Below are 22,373 nucleotides of genomic sequence, written 5' to 3'. Positions count from 1 at the left end.
GAGAAAATATTCAGCTTGGTTTAGGATGTTCCCTTTCCCTTGATTTCCTGATACACAGGCTGTTAGCTTTTTCAATAGTCACTATTGCAGAAATATGAATGGAGGTTATACATTTGGAATTTTTTCTTAAATTTTTTAATTAAAAAAATGTTTTATTGTTTATTATTTCTGAGAGGAAGAGAGAGAGACTGAGAGCAAGCAGGGAAGAGACAGAGAGAGAGGGAGACACAGACTCGGAAGCAGGCTCCAGGCTCTGAGCTGTCAGCACAGAGCCTGACGTGGGGCTCGAACTCACAGACTGAGAGATCATGACCTGAATTTCTGTAAATGGATGGTGGATCCCCACCACACCACCTGACAGTGTGTATGTACTTAGTACTGCCAAACTGGACACTGGAAAATGGTTAAAATGGTACACTTTATGTTATGCATATTTCATTATGATTTAAAAATTAATTAATAAATAAAAAATGTTGAAGAAACTTGCTGATTTGCTTTTTTTATGCTCCTGTCCTTCATGGTGGTTTGAGAAATCAATTGCCCCTCATTTTTCACACTTCATGGGTGGTTCTTAGGGAACAAAACTCAAGAAGCAGACGGATGAAATAGGTGAAGGGGAGTAAGAAGTACAAACGTCCAGTTATAAAAGAAATAAACCATAAGGATGAAAAGTACAGCAAAGGGAACATAGTCAATAATATTGTAATAACTTTGTATGATGAAAGATGGTAACTACACTTGTCATGGTGAGCATTTTTTATTATTATTATTTATTTTTTAATGTTTATTTTTGAGAGAGAGACAGAGTATGAGTGGGGGAGGAGCAGAGAGAGAGGGAGACACAGAATTCGAAGCAGGCTCCAGGCTCTGAGCTGTCAGCACAGAGCCCGACACGGGGCTCGAACCCACAAGCTGTGAGATCATGACCTGAGCTGAAGTCGGACGCTTAACCGACTGAGACACCCAGGCGTCCCCACGATGAGCATTTTTTAATGTATATAATTGGCAAATCACTTTGTCGTACACCTGAAACCAATATAATATTGTATGTCAACAACTGTATGTTTCATCTTTAAAAAAACCCCACAGATATCTGTGTTCTACCCAAGAATTTCCCATTGAATACGTCCAGTATTTGCATTTCTAACATGTCCCCAGGTGATGCTGATATAGCTGTGTGGAGGGGACCACACTTTGAAAACCATTGCTGTAGAAGTTTCTAAAGTATGGTGTAGAATGAGCCCAGCTGGGTTCAAATCCTGTATAAAGCCAATGAAGTAAATCCATGAACACGCTTGAGCTTTTGTTTGTTATCTGGGTAATGGAAATGAGAATGTAATATCTACATTCCAGGAATGCATATGAAAAGGAAAAATAAAGCACACAGCAGAGTATGTACTCACTGTTCATATTATTAATATCAGCATCACAGGAATTTGAGAAGATCCTGACATGATTCTTGCTTTTGAGTGGCATGTGTTGGAGGGTGTAGGGGGAAAGTTCAGGAAGAATGAGGAAGTGGGAAGGAGAGAGAGAATAGCCATAGAGCAACATCGGTGAGTTGTAAGGAAGACCAACTTGAAAATTCTACTAGGACCCTTGGTTACATTTAGGGGCAAGTTGACTGGGGAGACTGGTCTCCTTTCCTTAAATCTCAGTGCCTCCTTCAAAGGATTGGATTTAGCATTAACAATGTGACCCTAGAGCAGACAGTTTCCCTTCTGTCATACCTGGGAAATAAAGTGGTGCATTGGAGCAGCCTGGAATCCTTAGAGAACTTTAGAAAGTTTCAGTTCCTTTAAGTAGGGCATCAGTCGCTGCAAACTTTGGGTGAGGAAAAGGTGTCCACAGAGTCAGCGGCAATTGTGAATCCAGTGCCAGGGGGCTTGGGAATATGCCAAGTAGTTAATAAAAATCCAGAGTTCCTTTAGACAACTATTCTCAATCTTGACCATGGATCAGACTCACCTAAAGGGTTTCTTAAAACACTGGTTGTTGGATGCCACCCCAGAGTTTCAGCATGTCTAAGTGAGGACTGAGAAAGTGCATTTTAGGGACACCTAGGTTCAGTTAGTTGAACGTCCCAATTTCAGCTCAGGTCATGATCTCGCTGTTCATGAGTTCGATCCCTGTATCAGGTTCAGGGCTATCAGCATGGAGTCCACTTTGGATCCTCTTTTCCTCTCTCTGCCCTTCCTCTGCTCATGCTCTCAATCTCAAAAATAAATAAACATTAAAAAAAAGCGCTTTTAAAAAAGAGTGTATTTCAAAGAACTCTCCAGGTGATGATACTTCAGGTAAAAATGGCTGCATCATTTTCAGGTCCCAAGGCAAAATGAAAATGGGGGACCCTTAGCTCATAAATTTCAGAAGGTGACAGCAAAGCATTAAAGCAAGAGTGGGGTTCTCTGTGACTGCCCAGGTTGTACACACATGAACCCAGCTCTGGCTGCTGGGCTGGAGACAACATTTTGAGAACCACTACCCTAGACTTCCTACTTATTTAACCTAGGACTAACTCTACATGGGAATAATAACAATAATAATAATAGTAAATTGTCCCTTTTCTCCAGAACTTACAAGCGATTTCTGTATCTCCAGGATGACCCCACAGAAGACCACAGGTGTTGATGGAAGATGTGGATGTGGAAGACAAATTGACTTTTGAGAATTTCAAGGAGACAGTTATGTGTAGAGTTTCTGGACAAGACACATTTTCTAAGAAGTGACACGGTGTCTTCCTTCCTGGTCTGGTAGGTGTGAGATTGTGTGGATGGGGGAGAGGCGGTCTATTTACAGTTTTTTCTGCCCCTAGAGGTTTTGTCTCCAAAGCTCATTAGCCCATCTTCATTCCAATCCAATTCCTACTTGCCGCGAAGGGAGGAAACTACTGGCTTGCTAATTACCTGACTGGGACAAAAGGCATTTGTCCTTTCCCTCTCCTGCCTCTTCTGTCCCAGAGTTCAAGCTCACAGTCCAGGTCTGATGAAGATGCCCACAGCAGACACCGTCACCATTCACCACGTACCACTCGCTTTTCCAGGAGGCAGTTTGCCAAAACTCATCCATTTCTGTTTGTCTTCATGGTTGTTGCCAATCAACTCTTTTTTTTTAATTTTTAAAATCTTTTTTTTATTTTTGAGGGGGGGAGGGGCAGAGAGAGAGGGAAACACAGAATCTGAAGCAAGCTCCAGTCTGAGCTGTCGGCACAGAGCCCGACGCGAGGCTTGAACCCGCAAACCGTGAGATCATGACCTGAGCCAAAGTTGGTTACGTAACTGACTGAGCCACCTAGATGCCCCACCAGGTGCCCCAATTAAGCAATTATTAATTGGCATAAGTTTAACTCATCACAATCCTTTTTTTTTTTTTAAGTTTATTTCTTTATTTTGAGAGAGAGAGAGAGAGTGGGGGAAAGGCAGAGAGTGAGGAAGAGAGAATCCCACGTAGGCTCTGCATGATCAGTGCAAAGGGCTTGAGCTTCGGAACTGTTGAATTCATGCCCTGTGCTGAAACCAAGAGTCGGAGGCTTAACCAACTGAGCCACCCAGGCGCCCTGGTAAAAATTTTTTTAAGGGGCACTTCAAAGTTAGTAAGGAAAGATTTTCGTAAGGGGGACTCTTGCAACGGGAAGATCTGCAAAGAATATGCAGAACAGGGGAGGGGTGGGTGAACAAAGTTTTCATATGCAGAGGCCGGTGGCTTGGGAAAGGGACAGGGTGTGTCTTGAAACTCAGCAGACTGCGTTAAATACGGCACTAACAGGAAAGACGAGGCTGGAATGTTCACTTGGAGGCATGTCGGGGAGGGGTGGGGAATCTGGGCCTGACTTGGAGCAAACAAGTTATAGGGGGGAAGTTCTCATAAAATTTAAGGTCCAGCCTTCTCAGTCGATTTATCCTAAATTATGTCAAGCTCAGAGTTTGATCAGTTTCAGCAAGGTCTCAGCTGGAACCTTAGCTCCTCAAAGGGTGCCTGTGTTGTCTCAACTACAGGTCAATTTAAAAAAAAAAAAGCCTGCAATCGCTAGTTAGGCAGGAAAAAAAAAAAGTTCCTGTGCTCACCAGCATCAATTACTCACTATCCCTTTACGATTTACTTCTCTTGTCCTCTGTGCAGCTTTCTTACTTGATTTTTCTGTATAATTATTAGTTGTTTCTTCCACATTCCTGACATTTAGAATAGTGCGTGGTATACAGTAGGCACTCAATAAATATTTACTCAGTGAATGAGTGCTTGATAAAATACCCTGCAAAGAGGTGCAACGACTTCGACTCTCACAGGCAGCGAATCACTCTATTGAAATTTCTGAGTCGTTGTATCTTTCTGGATATTTAGGAAGTACCAAGTAAGCAGGAATTAGGTTAATCAGGGCGTATTCTTTGTTTTACCAATAAAGGCACCAATAAAGTGCCCTGTGAAAGTGTAGTCAAGGAGAATAGGGCGTGTCTTTTAATCCTTTGCCCTTTCAGTTGCATTACCAGATAAAAGTCAGTGACCTTGGGAGTTTCTTCAGCCAGAAAGCACGCCCTAGCCTAGAAGTCCGTGAACATCAGCCTGGCTCAAGCCCTTACTTTGATGACCTATGGATTTCTGTGTCTTGGTGAGTAATGGAACTTGCGGCAGGGGTTCCCCACTACCGTTCACTTTGTAAGGGAATTTTTAATTTGCAGAACGTTTGCTCTTGACTGAGGGCATCAGGGTGAACTTTGAGGTTGGGGTATCTTGTGAGATGGAATTTTCCAATTATTATGTTGGTTAGGTTTTGCCCATAGGATATCAGGATGGGCAGTATATTATCTTTTAATCATGAGTTCTATTATCAAGATCAGCTTTGTACTTTTCAAGGGAGCTCAACTAAAATTACAATTCCCAATGCTTGAAAATCAAGAGATTGTAAAATAAATAATGTAACTTCACTAAGATGTTATCTGAAATCAGAACTGAATTGACTACATGAGATGAGTTTTGCCCAGTGTTAATGAAATAAAATTTATTTCCCAGATAAAACATAACAGGAAAATTAGGTATTAGCTTTGGTTTTAAATGGAAGGGATTTGGTTATAAAAAGAGTACTCTTACAGAATTTGAAGCTGTTTACCTAGATAGAATTCATCTTATTTCAAAAACTCAGTATATCTTTTATTGTTGCATATGTCTTAGCATTTTTTATCTTTTAGTATGTTCACACTAAAAAGTTACTGGAGTGAGTTTTTGTTGCCCGTGAGTGGTCCACAAACAGTTATTACTTGCCTACACTGACCTTGTTACTACTGATAGCTCAGTCCCACAGATTTAATGACAAAAAAAAAATTACTAAGTGTCAGGTCCCCTGGAGTTTATAGTCCAGCTATTAAGTGTGATAAATGAGGGTTGATTGTGAATTATTGTAAATGGAAGGATTTCAGGGGAGGACTTGCTTGAAGGGTTCTTCTTGGAAAGAAAAGACCTTAAAGCCGCCATCTTAGAAATGACTACAGGACAGCTAGGGAGCAGGCTGGGGCCCTCGTGGGGCTGGGAATGGGAAAAGCATTGTAGCAAGACAGCTTGTGCAAAATCCCTGGAGCAGCTAGGAGCCTGGAGTGCTCAGGGAACTGAGCAAGACAGGACAGGGCTGAAAACAAAGCAAGAGAGGAGGAAGGTGAGCTAGATATGGAACCTTGAAAGCAAGATAGGGATTTAATTCTAAGGGTGGGAGGAAGCCATTGTGAGTAGGGGTGGCCCATGATTAGATTATCTTTTTTTATGTTTTTATTTTTCAAATTTTTTTCATTTAAATTGTAGTTAACATAGTGTAATACTAGTTTCAGGAGTAGAATTGAGTGATTCATCACTTCCACAAATTTGTGTTTAGAAGAGCTAGCTCTTGGAGGAAGTGAGGATGGAGGGCAGGAAGAACAAGCTTGAGGGGATGGAGATGGGATTAAGGATTAGTCCTAAGCATTTAGGAATGAATGACAGCGATCTAGATGCTTGGTTTCAAAGTAGAATGAGGGATGGGGACAGATGGTGGAATGGATTCTTTGGAGACTCATTTCTTTACCCAGGATTCTGGGCACTTGATGTGGCTAGTGATGTGCCAGTGACTAGGTATAGTGTTTAAATAAGAAAAGGCCACTCTTGCACTTTTGAACATTAGAGCCTAGTGGAAGAGAAAGAATGTAAGTAAGCAAAGAACTAAATATGTAATTATCAATTGTGAAGAAGGCTACTCTTAGTAGAATAGCAGCTCTTAGTAAGAGGAGACTAGCTTTACATGGGGGGCTCACAAAGGTGATTCTGAAAAAAATGACATTAAAGAGACCGAAAAACAACAGAAAAGAATTATACATGTAGTTGGGGAGATTTTTCTCTAGAGAAAGCACCATTATATGATTGATAGGATTTGGGGGTTGAGAGGGGAGGGGGAGGGGGTGTGGTTTGGATTAGTTGATGGAATTCACAAGGCCTGCGAAGGTCAACATCATCAGTTCTTAGGCTCCAGTTTGTTGTCTGAGTGATCAAAGGAGTTTAAATCCTGCAAAGATAACTCAAGAATGTGGTTTGGGCAAGTAGTGCTGGTCAGGCATAGATCGCAAGGTGGCCTGGGGCCTAAAATGGCTTCTTATGTCAAGAAAGCTATGTCTCACTTTTTCCTGGGGACCCCTAACTCTTTCTGCTTACAGCGGTGATGGAAAAGAAGAACCAAGGAATAATCAATAGAGTAAGCTTTCTGAGAGAAGATATGAAGGGGTAAGACCAATGATTCTTAATGAGGGCAATCTTGCACCCTAGAGTACATTTGGCAATATCTGGAGACAAGTTTAATTTTGCAACTGGAGGGGATACTACTGACATGTACTGGGTAGAGTCTAGAGGTGCTGCTAAGCATATGGGCGCCCCCATAACAAAGTATCCAGTCCCAAATGTCAGTAGTGCCAAGGATGAGAAACCCTGGCATGAAACGCCCAGAGTCTAAGAGACCCCCAAAACGAACCACCAGAGTCCAGAGTCAAAGCTAAGCAGCAAGGGTCATTTATTGCAGGTTCGAACCTGGACCTCTGTGCCCCCGTTGCCGGTGACGCCAAGAGGCCCTGAGAGAGGTTTTTACACCCCTTTTATAGACAGGTACAAACAAGTCATGGGGAAATCAGGAATTTTCCACAGTTACAGAGCTGCGATTGGTTGGTGTTTAAAGTTGGACACTTAACAGTATTCGATTGGTTCCTGCCTTTAGGTCAGACCACAACCGGGGGTACGGGTATCACAATGATTGATCAGGAATACACGGATGTGCCAAGCAACAATGATTGATCAGGAGTACACGGATGTGCCAAGTAACAATGGTTGATCAAGAATATACGGATGTGCCAGGCAATAATGATTGATCAGGAATACATGGGCATGCCAAGCAATTGTACAGAAGCGGAACAAGCTGGTTAAGCTTGGTTAGGTTTCAGTTTCCCATAACTTAAGCTTTTAAGTTTCAATTTTCTCAGGCCTCTCAGGCATAGAAAGGTAAGAGATATTGGCTTTTGGTAAGAAGGAAGAGAGGTGCCTGGCTGGCTCAGTCAGAAGAGCATGCGACTCTTGATCTCAGGATTATGAGTTTGAGCTCCATGTTGGATGTAGAGATTACTTAAAAATAAAATGTTCATTTATTTATTTATTATTATTATTATTTAATGTTTATTTGTTTTTGATACAGAGAGAGACAGAGCATAAGCAAGGAAGGGGCAGAGAGAGAGAGACCCAGAATGTGAAGCAGGCTCCAGGCTCTGAGCTGTCAGCACAGAGCCCAACGCGGGGCTCGAACTCACGAACTGTGAGATCATGACCTGAGCCAAAGTCGGCTCCTTAACCCACTGAGCCACCCCGGTGCCCCTAAAATGTTTTTTTTTTAATAAATTTTTTTTTAATGTTTATCCATTTTTGAGACAGAGAGAGACAGAGCATGAACGGGGGAGGGTCAGAGAGAGAGACACACACAGAATCTGAAACAGGCTCCAGGCTCTGAGCTGTCAGCACAGAGCCCCATGCGGGGCTCGAACTCATGGACCGCGAGATCATGACCTGAGCTGAAGTCGGCCGCTTAACCGACTGAGCCACCCAGGCGTGCCATAATGTTTTTTTTTTTTTTTTAATGTTTATTTTTGAGAGAGAGAGGCAGAGCACAAGAGGAGGAGTGGCAGAGAGAGAAAGAGACACAGAATCGAAAGCAGGTTCCAGCCACTGAGCTCTCAGCCTAGAGCTCCATGTGGGACTCGAACTCACAAACCATGAGATCACGACCTGAGCTAAAGTGGGACACTAAACTGACTGAGCCACCCCGGCGCCCCTAAAATCTTTCCTTTTTTTTTTTTTTTTTTTTAAGGAAGACATCTTGTCTGGAAAGTGAAGTCATGATGGTGTCGGACTACTTTTGAATTCGTGGCAAAGAGAGGAACGATCCTTCTCATCGTTGTCACTATTCCTCTGTGAAGTAAGATATCAGATCATTTGTTGTGGAAGAGGGAAAGTGGAGACCATGTGAAATTCAAAATCCCAGACAAATTGTGAAAAGAGTTTTGGATAACTAGAGGGTTAAATTGCCAGTGGGGCTTTTCCTTTAGTGTCGAAGGCCTGTTTAGAGTAGACAAGGCCTCAAATTTTTAGGGCTTCCCATATAACTGGTTAGGTGGGAATCATCCGGGTAGGATAGACAGATGGCTGGAATTATCCAGAGCAGGGGTTACAGCAGGACAGAGAAAGGAACTGGAGGTTTTGGGAAATATATTATTGAAATGATGGGCCATGGCGTTTTATACGTAGTGTCAAGGAAATGGGGGTTATAAACAGCAACGTAATTGGAGGATGGACAGCTTGGATGCCTCTCTGAGGTAAAAGAGCAGGTGCAATACAGATTAAAAAGTGAACAGGGTAGAAATATAGCTACTATGTTCAGGGAGTTCAGGGATGCCCGACTTTTTGCTCTGGAGAGGTTAAGAGTCTTAGTGACGATAAATTCAAGGTTTGTAACTGATATGCCGAAGCCATGGATGTTTGCTAGTTTATGCCCAAGAACATAGAATCCTCTTGAATCAAGGCAGAGAGTCAAAGAGTAGGAGTCAGGTGCCTAGTTTATGCCCAAGAACATAGAATCCTCTTGAATCAAGGCAGAGAGTCAAAGAGTAGGAGTCAGGTGCCGATGACTTTAATGAGTCAGGTCTATGTGTTGGTGCCATTACAGATGACAAACCAGTATAGTTGCTCAACGGAGATGGGATTTTTGACAAATGATGGGTAATGTGGTTTGATAATAGGGTAGATTTGCTTTAGGGATGAGGAAGATCAAGAACCCCTACCATATTGCTTTGAGGTTGTCCAAGGCAAGGAAAACAAAGACCCAGGATCAAATTGCAAGTTTACAGGTTCTTTTGTTAATGTTTCTTTTTTTTTTTTTCAACGTTTATTTATTTTTGGGACAGTGAGACAGAGCATGAATGGGGGAGGGGCAGAGAGAGAGGGAGACACAGAATCGGAAACAGGCTCCAGGCTCTGAGCCCAGAGCCTGACGCGGGGCTCGAACTCCCGGACCGCGAGATCGTGACCTGGCTGAAGTCGGACGCTTAACCGACTGCGCCACCCAGGTGTCCCTGTTAATGTTTCTTTATTTCAGAGCCCTGACTGCAGTGGACCATAGATGCAAGAAAAAGAGCATCCTGGGCATGTTTATTCAAAGACTTGCAAAATGGCATTCACACATCTGTCTTCTGGATTTGGTAAGTTCCTAGGATAGATGCTCTTCACTAGAATTATGTGGTCTCTCCACCCCAGGTGGGTACAGAAGCAGGGAGCTGAGTAGCCACAGAGAACTGGGAAGGCAAGGCTGAAATGCGAGCAGGTGGTGTGAAACTCTACAAACTCTTAGAGCCTCATAATTTGCTCATGTATGATTCAGTGCCCTTTGGGATTTTGGAGGAAAGACAATGCAAATCTTGGGGAGATGGAAGAATATTTAAGGGTGGCACTTCATTATCCCATCCTTTTGTTCTGTAAAGTTGGGAAAGATAACTCCATCTTTCTCAGTTTCTGTGCCTAGGAAAATTGAGACTAAATCCATTCCTCGTGGGTATTAAGGCACCCTAGTTTCTGGCTCTGGGGGACAGGGCAGGTTGCTCTGGATAATATGCTTTGTGTGTGTTGTGTGTGTGAATGTGTGTGTGGGGGGGGTGACTCAACTGATGTGGGGCAATTTCTAGGCTCGTGAGTATCAACAATATTGGATGTGCCTAGACCCCCATGTCACCTTGTCTTTTATCTCTGCCTGTTCTAGACCCTGCTCATGCCCATGCGAGGGTCACAGAGGTGGAAAACATCCACTCTGTGTTTCAGGTGAGTCAGGAATCTTTTTCTTTCTCCTACAATACAATTCTTTCCTGGAGTGAATGTGTTTCCTGCCAACACTGCGGAGTGTTAGCCTTAAAAATAAAACTTGTCAGTGATTTTACCAGCAGAAATGGGCTTATTCAGGAATAGCAGAGCATTGCAGTTTGGGACAAGAAAGCTATAGCAAAACTATAGGCAAGTATGGAGAACAGAGAAGGGGAACCTCTTTCATAGAGGAATGGAGGGAGTTGGAAGGCTCCTATAAGCAAACTATCTATTGAATAAATTGGGAGTTCAATGTATAGTGGCTTTCCATTGGCTAAGTTGAGGCAGTCTCATTCCCTGGGCTGTTGCTTAAGGAGGAGAAAATCTTTTTTCCTCCTGCTGGGGTAGTAAAGGAAGGATTTACAAGATCTGACTCTTCCGGTTGGGCCTGCAATGACCACTAGTGGTAGGGGGCGAGAGCTCCCCCTGCTGGCTTCCAACACCACGTCAGTGAGGTTTCCCTTTGAATTTTCGTAGGAGCCTTACAAACCCATCCATGATCTTGAGACCTGATGGTGGCTCAGGGACTTCCAACAAAGTTCTTCCGCTACTCTACTATTTACAAATTTTTTTTCAGTCATCTTTACTGCCTAATGATGTTAGGGGAAGTAAAAGGATATAAAACGTATGGTCATTCTGTATGGAAAAATGTATTCATTTAGCAAGTGTTTTACCTGCAGTGTGTTCAAGCCTGTGGTGGATCCTGGAGATAGAAAGGGTAAGACTGTAGGGAAGCCTGGGTGGTTCAGTCAGTTAAGTGTGCAACTCTTGATTTCGGCTCAGGTCATGATCTCGCAGTTCGTGAGTTTGAGCCCTGTGTCGGGCTCTGTGCTGACAGCTCGGAGCCTGGAGGCTGTTTTGGATTCTGTGTCTCCCTCTCTCTCTGCCCCTCCACTGCTATGCTCTCTCTCTCTCTCTCTCTCAAAAGTAAATAAACATTAAAAACAATTTTTTAAGAGAAGTGAGAGGGAAGAGGACTGAGTCCTAGGATTTTGAAATTACTATGAAAGAGGTCTTTCATTCTCAGTGAGGTCACCATGACCCTCTTCCCAAAAATGCTGGTGGGGTTGATTGCTGGTTGAGACAAAATATGTTAATTATTTTAGAACTCGATAACCTTTGAGGATGTGGCCATGGACTTCACCGAGGAGGAATGGGTGTTGTTGAATCCACGTCAGAGAAAACTGTACAGAGATGTGATGCTGGAGAACTACAGAAACTTGGCATCGCTGGGTAAGGCTGACACAATTCCTTCCTTTATTTATTGAATTTGAGCATGGATTTCTGGCATGCGTAAGTCCCGTTACCTTGTGGTATAGGCTATAGGTTTCTTGTAGGTTTTGTTTTGTTTTAAGTTGGCTTTTTTTTTTTAATGCTTATTTATTTTTCAGTGAGGGAGAGACAGAGCGTGAATAGCAGAGAGAGAGGGAGACACAGAATCGAAAGCGGGCTCTAGGCTCCGAGCTGTCAGCTCAGAGCCTGATGCAGGGCTTGAAGTCACAGGCCATGAGATCATGACCTGAGCCAAAGTTGGATGCCCAACTGAGTCAGCCACCCAGGCACCCTTCTTGTAGGCTTTTGTAGATTTTGACATTTAAGAAAAATAGCTTGTATTAAGATATCATTTACCTACCCTAGCTTAGCCATTTAGAGAATACAAAGCAATGTGTTGCGTATGTGTGTCTGTTTTGTGTTTTTAGCACATGCAGAGTTATACCACCATCACCGCTGTCTAATCCCAGAACATTTCCATTGCCTTGCCTACAGGGCATTTCATTCCTCCTCAGTTTCCAGATCCTTGCAATAACTTATAGATTTGTCTATTCTGAATATTTCATATTAATGGAGTCATACCACATGTGGTCTTTTGTGATGTGCTTCTTTCCCATAGCATCATATCTAAGTTCATCCATGTTATAGCATATATCGCTACCTCTTACTTATTGCTGAATAATATTCTGTTGTGTAAACATAACACATTTTGTTTGTCCATTCACCAGTTGATGGACATTTAGATTTTTGGCACTTGCTGCCATGAATAGTGCTGCTACAAACATTCATGTAATACAAGTTTTTCTGTGGACATATGTTTTCATTTGTCTTTGGTATGCGCCTGGGAGTGGAATTGCTGGGTCATTTGGTAACTCTCTGCTTAACATTTTGAAGAACTGCCAGTTTTCCAAGTTGGCTGTATTATTTTACATTCTCTCCAGCAATGTATAAATGTTCCAAAACCTCTACATTCTTGCCAACACTTATTTCTGCCTGTCTTTTTGTTTATAGCTATCTTAATGTTTTTAGAATGGTATCTCATTGTGCTTTTGGTTTGCATTTACTTAATGACTGATGATATTAGGCAACTTTTCATGTGCTTATTGGGCATTTATATATCTTTTTTGGAGAAATATCCTTTTAAATCCTTTGCCCATTTAAGAATTAGATTGCCATTTTTTTTTCTGTTGAGTTGTGAATGTTCTTTATGTATTCAGGATAGTGATCCCTTATCAGATATATAATTTTGCGAACATTTTCTTACATTCTGTGTGTTGCCTTTTCACTTTTTTCGTGGTATCATTTGTGGCATAAAGGTTTAATTTTAATAAAGTCCAACTTATTTTCTGGACTCTCAATTCTATTCCAATGGTTTATATATTTTTTAAAAGTTGGTTTATTTATTTTGAGAGAGAGAGCATAAATGGGGAAGGGGCAGAGGGAGAGAAAGGGAGAGAGAGAATCCCAAGCAGGCCCGCCTGCACCACCAGTGCAGAGCCTGATGTGGGACTCGAACTCATAAATTGTGAGATCATGACCTGAGCCGAAGCTGGATGCTTAACCAACTAAACTACCCAGGTGCCTCTCCAATGGTTTATATTTCTATCTTATGCCAGTTCCATGCTGTTGGCTGCTGTCATAGCTTTGAAGTAAGATTTGAATTGGGAAATGTATGTTCTCCAACTTTGTCTTTGTTAAGATTGTTTTGACTATTATGGATCCCTTGCATTGTCATATGAATTTTAGAGTAAGCTTGTCAATTTCCACAGAGAATCCAGGTGGGATTCCAATGTGGGAAGCCACATTGAATCTGTAGATCAATCTGGAGAGTTGCTAATCTAGCATTATTAATTATTCCAGTCCATGACCATGGGATGTTCTCTCATTCATAGAGGTCTTTATAAATTTTAATTAATTAATTATATTTAAAACTGAAGTACAATTAACATATATTATATTAGTCTCGGGTGCACAATAGAATGATTCCACAGTTTCATACATACAGTGCTCATTAAGATAAAAGTGCACATATGCTTAATCTCCTTTACTATTTCACTCATCTACCCATCTCCCCTCTGGTAACCATCTGTTCTCTGTAGTTAAGAATTTGTTTTGGTTTTGGTTTGTCTTTTTTTCTTTGTTTTGTTTCTTAAATTCTACACATGGGTGAAATCATATGGTATTTGTGTTCCTCTGGCTTACTTCACTTAGCATTATACTATCTAGATCTACCCATGTTGTTGCAAGTGGCAAGATTTCATGCTTTTTTATGGTTAATATTCCATTGTATATATATACCACATCTTACTTATTATCCATTTATTTAGTCAACAGACACATGGGTTGCTTCCGTATTTTTGCTATTGTAAATAAGGCTGCAAAAAACATAGAGGTGCAGATATCTTCTTGAATTAGTGTTTTCATTTTCTTTGAGTAAATACCTAGTAGTGGAATTATTGGATCATATGGTAATTCTATTTTTAATGTTTTGAGGAAACTCCATACTGTTTTCCACAGTGGCTGCACCAGTTTACATTCCCACCAACAGTGCAACCCTCTTTTTCCTCACATTCTGACAGATGTGAGGTGACAGCTCATTGTGGTTCTGAATTGCATTTTCTTGATGATTAGTGAAGTTAAGCATCTTTTCATGTGCCTGTTGGCCATCTGTATGTCTTTGGGGAAAAAATATCTATTGGAATGTTTGTTTGTTTGTTTGTTTGTTTGTTTGTTTTTTTAAGTAGGCTCCTTGCCCAATGTGGTCAAGAGTCACATGCTCTACCAACTGAGCCAGCCAGGCACTACTGTAGTGTCTATCTGGTTTTGGAATCAAATGAATTTGGAATTTTGAATTTGGAAAATTTCCTCCCTCTTCAATTTTTTTTTAATAGTTTCAGAAGAATAGATAATCACTCTTTAAATGTTTGGTAGTGCTTTAAGTGTTTGCTGAGCTGTCAGCACAGAGCCCGATGCAGGGCTTGAACCCATGAATCGTGAGATCATGACCTGAGCCAAAGTCAGATGCTCAACTGACTGAGCCACCCAGGCGCCACCCCTCTAGTGTACTTTTAATTTAAATTATTGGGTTCTTGGGGCGCCTGGGTGGCGCAGTCGGTTAAGCGTCCGACTTCAGCCAGGTCACGATCTCGCGGTCCGTGAGTTCGAGCCCCGCGTCAGGGTCTGGGCTGATGGCTCAGAGCCTGGAGCCTGTTTCCGATTCTGTGTCTCCCTCTCTCTCTGCCCCTCCCCCGTTCATGCTCTGTCTCTCTCTGTCCCCAAAATAAATAAAAACGTTGGAAAAAAAAATAAATTATTGGGTTCTTCATCTCTGATTGGCCATTTTTATATTTTCTACCCATAGAGATCTGTAGGTTCTGTTAACAATGTATTGTAATTCTCAATGCCTAAGTCTTCTGTGAAATTTATCCTTAAACATTTTCTTTCTGATGCTATTATCAATGGAATTGTTTTCTTAATTTCATTTCCATGATATTCATTGCTGGTATATAGAAATAAAATTGATACATTGTATATGATTTTTTATCTTGTGACCTAATAGTTTTGTGTGTTTGTGTGTATGTGTGTGTGTATTCTGAAGTCACACTTACCTATCTTCAGAACCTCAAAGATGAAGTTGTTACCACAGTTTTGTGGTGGTTTTTGTTGTTACCACAGTTTTGTGGTGGTTTTTGTTGTTACCACAGTTTTGTGGTGGTTTTTGTTGTATACCGCATGGGTCTCTCATGTGCATTGTTCCCCATTATAGAAAAGCAGCTCAGCAGACCTGCTCTGATCACCCAGATGCAGCAGGAAGATGAAATGAAATCAGAGACAAGAAATCACCAAGATACTTGTTCAAGTGAGCAGTGGACATATATGAATGTTTTGTACCAGATCTGGTGGGGCTGAGAGGGAGGTATGTTATGAAAAGTCAAACAGGAAACTTAAACCAAATGCCCTTTAAATTTGAGGAGAAAGCAGAGACCGTTTGGTGTGGGCTTATTTGTGTAACTTCAGCATTCTCTAGTATTTGGCTTTTAACCTGTCATACTTTCTTATGTTCTGAAAGAAAGACCTGTCTTGCCTTTAAATATTTACATTTAGAATCACTGTCTAATTCTTCCCATTTTGCATATATAGCCTTGGTCTTTGCCTGTTAACATAATTTTCAATCATGGTAGAACGTTCCTCAGTAAATTATATAAAACACTAAGGCATGTAAATATCATTCCTTTGATCAAGAATGTATTTTTCTTGCACATTGTCTTCCTAAGGTTAGGGTATATTTGAAGAGAAGTCCACACGGGTCTTAGTTGTGTCCTAAACATCTCATCATTTAAATTTTTTTTAATGTTTTATTTTATTTTTGAGACAGAGAGAGACAGAGCATGAATGGGGGAGGGTCAGAGAGAGAGGGAGACACAGAATCTGAATCAGGCTCCAGGCTCTGAGCTGTCAGCACAGAGCCTGACGTGGGGCTCGAACTCACAGACCGTGAGATCATGACCTGAGCTGAAGTTGGAAGCTCAACTGACTGAGCCACCCAGGCACCCCCATCCCATCATTTTATATTCTAGGTTGTTTCTTACTTGTCTCAGATTGGACTTGGGGTTTACCTGCTTTTGCCAACATATTGTCACCACTTCTTTCCCAAAACTTACTTTCCCCCCAATTTGTTCAGATGGGATAGTTCTCCCTAAAACCACACAATCACAACATAAACAAGATGTTTTGGAGAAAGAAGCACTACATGGCAAGAAGGTAAGAGTCATATGAGAATTTCTTGCTCTCTATTAGAAGTCCAGAATTCCATGTAATGGAAAAGGAACTCATGAACTAAGGGGTAATTTGAGGTTCTTATTTTAACAATAGAAAATGGAAAATTCTATAAATCATGAGTTGGAAGGAAACTCACATCCTAGCTCTAAAAATGGTTTCAGAGAATCCCCAAAGTAATTACATTCATAATGGAAGTTAGACATTGAATATTTAAGACCTAATTCACTCCAAAGCAATTATATGTTAAACACTAAAGAGACCCTGTTGGGAGCCATCTGGTGTAACATTCCTCTTATTCATGCTGATAAACTCAGACAGGAGCTGTGTATATTCTCTAAGAAAATACTAAGTAAACTCTTATTCTAAGTGTATGTCAGAATTTATGTTGGGGGGATTCTCAAATCAATATGATTGATGTGATAAATCTTGTGATCATAACTCATTTTAACCAATAGGAACAAACTCATGGAGGCAGACCCATTGAACGGAATAAAATTGCCTTGTGCATGAAATCTAGCATTGCTCAGAATCAGAGAATTCATCCCAGAGAGAAACCCCATCAACGCCTTCACCCTGGGAAACCCTTCAGAGATTGTTCTCACCTTAACCCACATGACAGTGTTCATTCTGGGGAGAAATTCTATGAATGTAAAAAAGATAAAAATACCTTTATCAGGAGTTCTTTCTTAGGTGCACGTGAGAGAGAACATACAAGAGAGAAATCCTATGAATTCAGTGACTCTGGCAAAGTCTTGAATTCAACCTTCTACCTTAAGAAGCATGAAACAACTCATATTAGAGACAATTCTGTTCAAGGTAGGCAGTGTAGTAAAGTATTACAGAGCCGCTCATCTATTACATTGCACATGAGAACCCACAGTGGAGAAAAACCTTTTAAATGTAACCAGTGTGGGAAAGCCTACAGTTCAAGCTCTTATCTTAATCGGCACAAAAGAATTCACTCTGGGGAGAAGCCCTATGGATGCCGTGACTGTAGAAAAACCTTCAGAGATAGTTCACTTCTTAGACAACATGAAGAGATTCATTCCAAGGACAAACCCTACAAGTGTGATCAGTGCAACAAAACATTCAGTAGAAGGTCTAGGCTTAACACACACAAGATATTACATACTGGAGAGAAGCCCTATGCCTGCAATGATTGTGGGAAAACCTTCAGTATTCTCCCGTACCTTAAAAGACATAAGAGAATCCATACTGGAGAGAAATCCGTTGAGTGTAACCTCTGTGGAAAAGCACTAAGTAGTGAGTCATACCTGAAGACACACCTGAGGATACATACTGGAGAGAGACCTTACAAGTGTGGTCAGTGTGGGAAAACTTTTAGAATGAGCTGTAATCTCATAGTGCACAAGAAGATGCATGCTGGAGAGAAACCGTGTATATGCAAGGACTGTGGGAAATCCTTCAGGGACCACTCGTGCCTGAAAGAACACATGAGAATTCACACTGGAGAGAAACCCTTTGCATGCCATCAGTGTGGGAAAACCTTCAGAGTGAATTATTTCCTCATTTTGCACAAGAAAATTCACATGAGGACAAAACAATATGAGTGTAAGGAATGTGGGAAAGCCTTCAGTGGTGTCTTATCTCATAGGAGGCATATGAAAAAGCACACCAGGGAGAAGAAACCCTTCAACTGTAGTGAGTGTGGAAAAGCTTTTAGGAGGAATGCATCCCTTACAATACACATGAGAACCCACACTGGGGAGAAACCCTACAAGTGTGATCAGTGTGGGAAAACCTTCAATGTAAGGGGTAATCTTACCGTGCACAAGAGAGTGCATACTGGCGAAAAACCCTATCAGTGCAATGTCTGTGGTCGTGCTTTCAGTAAGCTCATATCCCTTCGGAGGCATCATGAGAGCACTCATGCTGGACAAAACTCCTAGCAATGTCCCTTTGGAATAGTTCTTGAACTCTCGGTCTTTACAGCATACAAGCAAATGCAGAGAAAAACTGGATGTAAAGAACGGGACAAAGCCTCTGAATAATCTGTGGGAGAAATCTAAGTTATGTAATGATTGTGATCAATCCTTTATTCATCCCATAGATAGGTGACCGCTTGACAACTGAAAGGAAAAAATTTTAGTATCTCCAAGTCTTGTTACTTGAGAAAAATAAATGCCTAATGTTTTAAGCCACCATGTTTACAGTGTCTGTTAATGTGTGTCTTGGGAGGAAGGTTGTTTTATTTACAAATGACTGCTGTCACTAACCAATATAACCCACGTCAGGTTTAAAAAACTTTTTATATATATAATTTAAAAGTTGAATTATTATAGGGTTAATAATAGGGGTATAGGTGTGTTTATCTATTATTATCTTTATCTATCTGATAAAGACTTTAAGTTGCATTTGTAGTTCATCCAGATCATGTCTCTTAACCTACCATTTCCTGACACAAGGTCTGAAATGAATCTTCCCACCAAAATTGTGAATGGTTGAATCTTTGAAATTCTATACTTTTCACAGCACACTGTTTCTACTTAAGATAAGTGTTAAAAAATGTACAACCCAATGAATATCTGACAAGGTAGAGTACATCTCTATTAACTACTACACACACTGGGCAAGAATTAGAACATTATCAGCACTAGAATCCTCCTTCACTGCTTCCTTCCATTCACTAATCACTCTAATTCCTGCCATCAGAATATATGTACTCAATGGAATCATGCATTTTTTAAGAAAGATTTTATTTTATTAAAAAATTTTTTTCACATTTAATTTTGAGAGACAGAGCGAGACAGGGCTTGAGCAGGGGAGGGGCAGAGAGAGAGGGAGACACAGAATCTGAAGCAGGCTCCAGGCTCTGAGCTGTCAGCCCAGAGCCCGACATGGGGCTCCAACTCACGAACCGCGAGATCATGACCTGAGCTGAAGTTGGACGCTTAACCAACTGAGCCGCCCAGGTGCCCCTGAAATCATGCATTTTAAGAGCTTCATTGAGATATACTTTACATGTCGTAAATTTCACCCATTTGAAGTATAAAATTGAGTGGTTTTTAGTATGTTTACGGATTTATTTGCACTATTGTACCTGATACGTTATCATTTGTGCCTGGCTTCTGCTCAATGTTGTCTTTATGAGATGCATGTATATTCTTCATTTAGCAGAATTCTATTCTCATTGATACATAGCTTTTCCATTGTACGAATACACACAATTTATTCATTCAACTGTTCTGGATGTTTGGGTTGTTTATAGCTGGGATATTTTACCTGCTATGAACATTCTCGCACATGTTTTAGTTCACAGTTGTACCTGTTTTTGTTGGGCTAATATTTTAGGAGTGCAGTTTGTGGGTCATAGGGAATACACACAATCACATTTATTCAATACTACCAGACAGTTTTACAAAGTAGTTGTGACAATATATATGTCTGTAATCTTGCTAGTATTTTATATTGTCTTTTTCATTTTGGTTATTTTGATGTGTATGTCATAGATAGGACCGATTTTGATTTTTAACTTTTTTAAAATTTTGAACTAGTTTTGCACTTCCTAGAAAAGTTGAAAAGACTGTACGGAGTTCCTGTATATTCCTTTTTCCCAATGTTAATGCAATTAATTTTTAGTTTTTTGGGGGTGGTGGTGGTTTGTTTTGTTTTAGAGAGTGAGCACAAGCAGGAGAGAGGGGCAGAGAAAGAGAATCTTGAGCACTGTCCACGCTCAGCAGCAGAGCCCAATGTAGGAATAGATTCCACTACCGTGGGATCATGATCTAAGCTGAAATCAAGAGTCACGTGCCCAACCAACTGAGCCACCCAGGTGCCCTATGATTGTTGGTTTTTGATGTCTGTTTTTTAGGCAACCTCCAAAAGTCCTGCTCAAGTAACTAGAAAATTGGTTTCTCTGAACTCTTTACTATAATAGAACTAACCTCATTCACAAAGGAACTTCAGTTAAAAACAAAATTCTTAGAATGACGAGATGATCCGGTGAGATATGCTCTGTATCCCCAGTCTCTGTCCTTGTGGGGACTTACACACCACTCTGATTCTTCCAGTGACAATATCTGACTTGGAGAAAGCCGGGAATTGGTTTAATGAAAAACTCATCAGCTCTCTTAAGGTCAGACCCAAGAAATCCAAGAATTAAGTTTCCTGCCTGGAGGTGAGAGGAAACGTGGGAAAAGAATGATATATGTCTGCCCTCTCAGGGTCAGGAAATCAGTCACCCAGGAGTTCTTTATTTTTTAAAAAAAATTTTTAATGTTTATTTTTGAGAGACAGAGTGTGAGTGGGTGAGGGGCAGAGAGAGGGAGACACAGAACCTGAAACAGGCTCCAGGCTCTGAACTGTCAGCACATAGCCCAACGTGGAGCTTGAACTCACAAGCCATGAGATCATGACCTGAGCTGAAGTCAGACTCTTAACTGAGCCACCCAGGTGCCCCCAGGATTTCTTTCTATGAGCTGTGCTCCATAGGGATTTGAATTGTCTTGTGGAAGAAATGACAGTACACATTTGGCTAATGAGGAGCTTTGGAAATTGAGCCCCCAGGGCCACAGAAACTGTAGAGTCTACCTGTGACCATTGCCCTCAAAGACCTGCTCAGGTCAGGAAACAGCACACCTGGGTCTCCTTCTGAGATGCTCCCTCGTGCCCAGGAGCCCAATTGACTTGGCCCACCTGCCCTTCCTGGGGACAGATTTCCCATCTCTATCCTTCAGTATCTAGAGGAAGGGTGAATTACCCATTGATGACTTCAAGGTAATCTGATGTGTTCTAATAAATTCTGTGTGAAATTGAACAGTTATTTAAAATCAGTCCACCTGGAGGACATCCGGGAAGTCAGAGAAGGATTAAGGATTAAGTAAGATTAGGTTACATTGAATTTGCAATTAGCTTTCATTTCTGGCTCCTACTTTGCCTTTTAAATTCCAGGGACTCTGTCTTTTACCACCTGAGCATGAATTCACCCCTTCAAAAATTGGACAGATGACTCTACAATTCTCTGGTTTCCATCATTTTTTCTCTTTCTTTTTTTTTTTTTTTGGCTGTAAGACTGGGATGGGTGAGTTTGGCTTCTCAATTTTCCCATATCTGGTTTCAGATTTTATCCTTAGAGGAGAACTCAAGTCTTGTCCCTACCTCTTAACTGTGAGGACCTTGGGAGAGGAGGTTGAGACACATTAGTCTACCTTTCCAGTCTTTGAAAATCCCTGCAAAAAATATGGAATATTTTAAACCTTCAGAACAGCACAGTGAGCATTAATATAAACAGCCATACAACGACTGGTGATATAATATACTATTATATTACCATATAATAGTAAAGTATTATACATACACATGAGGTCCTATTATTATATTTTAAACTGAGTTTTAGATCCAAGTCCCACACAGAAAGACCTTTCTTCGCCCTCAGACAGGGATAACTGTATCATTATGGACAAATCCTCTCTATTATTTATTTCCCTCTTCCTGTCCCAGAGGTTACCACTAGGGAATTTGGTGGATATTTGCTATGCGTAGTTTAACACTATCAGTACGTGTGAACGTGTATCATAAATCTCTACTATAGGAAAAAATTGTAATAAACCCAAATGCCCATTGATGTGAGAATGTATGTTAAATTTGATAAACCAGATCTGCTTGTGTCAGTTTTGATAAATATAGAAAAGACCATGATTAAGCCAAAATAGTTGCTAAATTGAATAGTTGATACTATGTCTAACAGATAGGAGCATGTAATACATAGAGTAACATAAGCATACAATGCTTGTGGATACATCATTACTCATATGAGATATTCCAGGGGAATGATACAGGCAAGACTTCAGGACCCTGTTTAACTGTGGGGAAGGGAGGTCAGTATTGAGACTGTGTAGGAATATGCGGGGGCTTCACGGGGATCTGCATTGTTTTATTAATAAAGAACACTGGGGGTGCCTTTGCGGCTC

At 41.0% G+C, this 22,373-nt stretch overlaps 1 protein-coding gene across 1 annotated transcript; it reads left to right on the top strand.

Annotated features, from left to right (window-relative positions):
• The first annotated feature begins 17,309 nt into the window (after positions 1 to 17,309).
• On the top strand, positions 17,310 to 18,353 carry LOC125147877 (zinc finger protein 724-like). The gene has a single exon (XM_047825254.1). The coding sequence runs from the start codon at positions 17,310 to 17,312 to the stop codon at positions 18,351 to 18,353; it is 1,044 nt and encodes a 347-aa protein (XP_047681210.1).
• The last annotated feature ends 4,020 nt before the right edge of the window (positions 18,354 to 22,373 follow it).

Source organism: Prionailurus viverrinus, chromosome A2 (assembly GCF_022837055.1).
Source record: "Prionailurus viverrinus isolate Anna chromosome A2, UM_Priviv_1.0, whole genome shotgun sequence".
Classification (NCBI taxonomy): Eukaryota; Metazoa; Chordata; class Mammalia; order Carnivora; family Felidae; genus Prionailurus; species Prionailurus viverrinus.
Note: the sequence above shows the minus strand (reverse complement) of the source record. Positions and strands in the feature narration are given on the sequence as shown.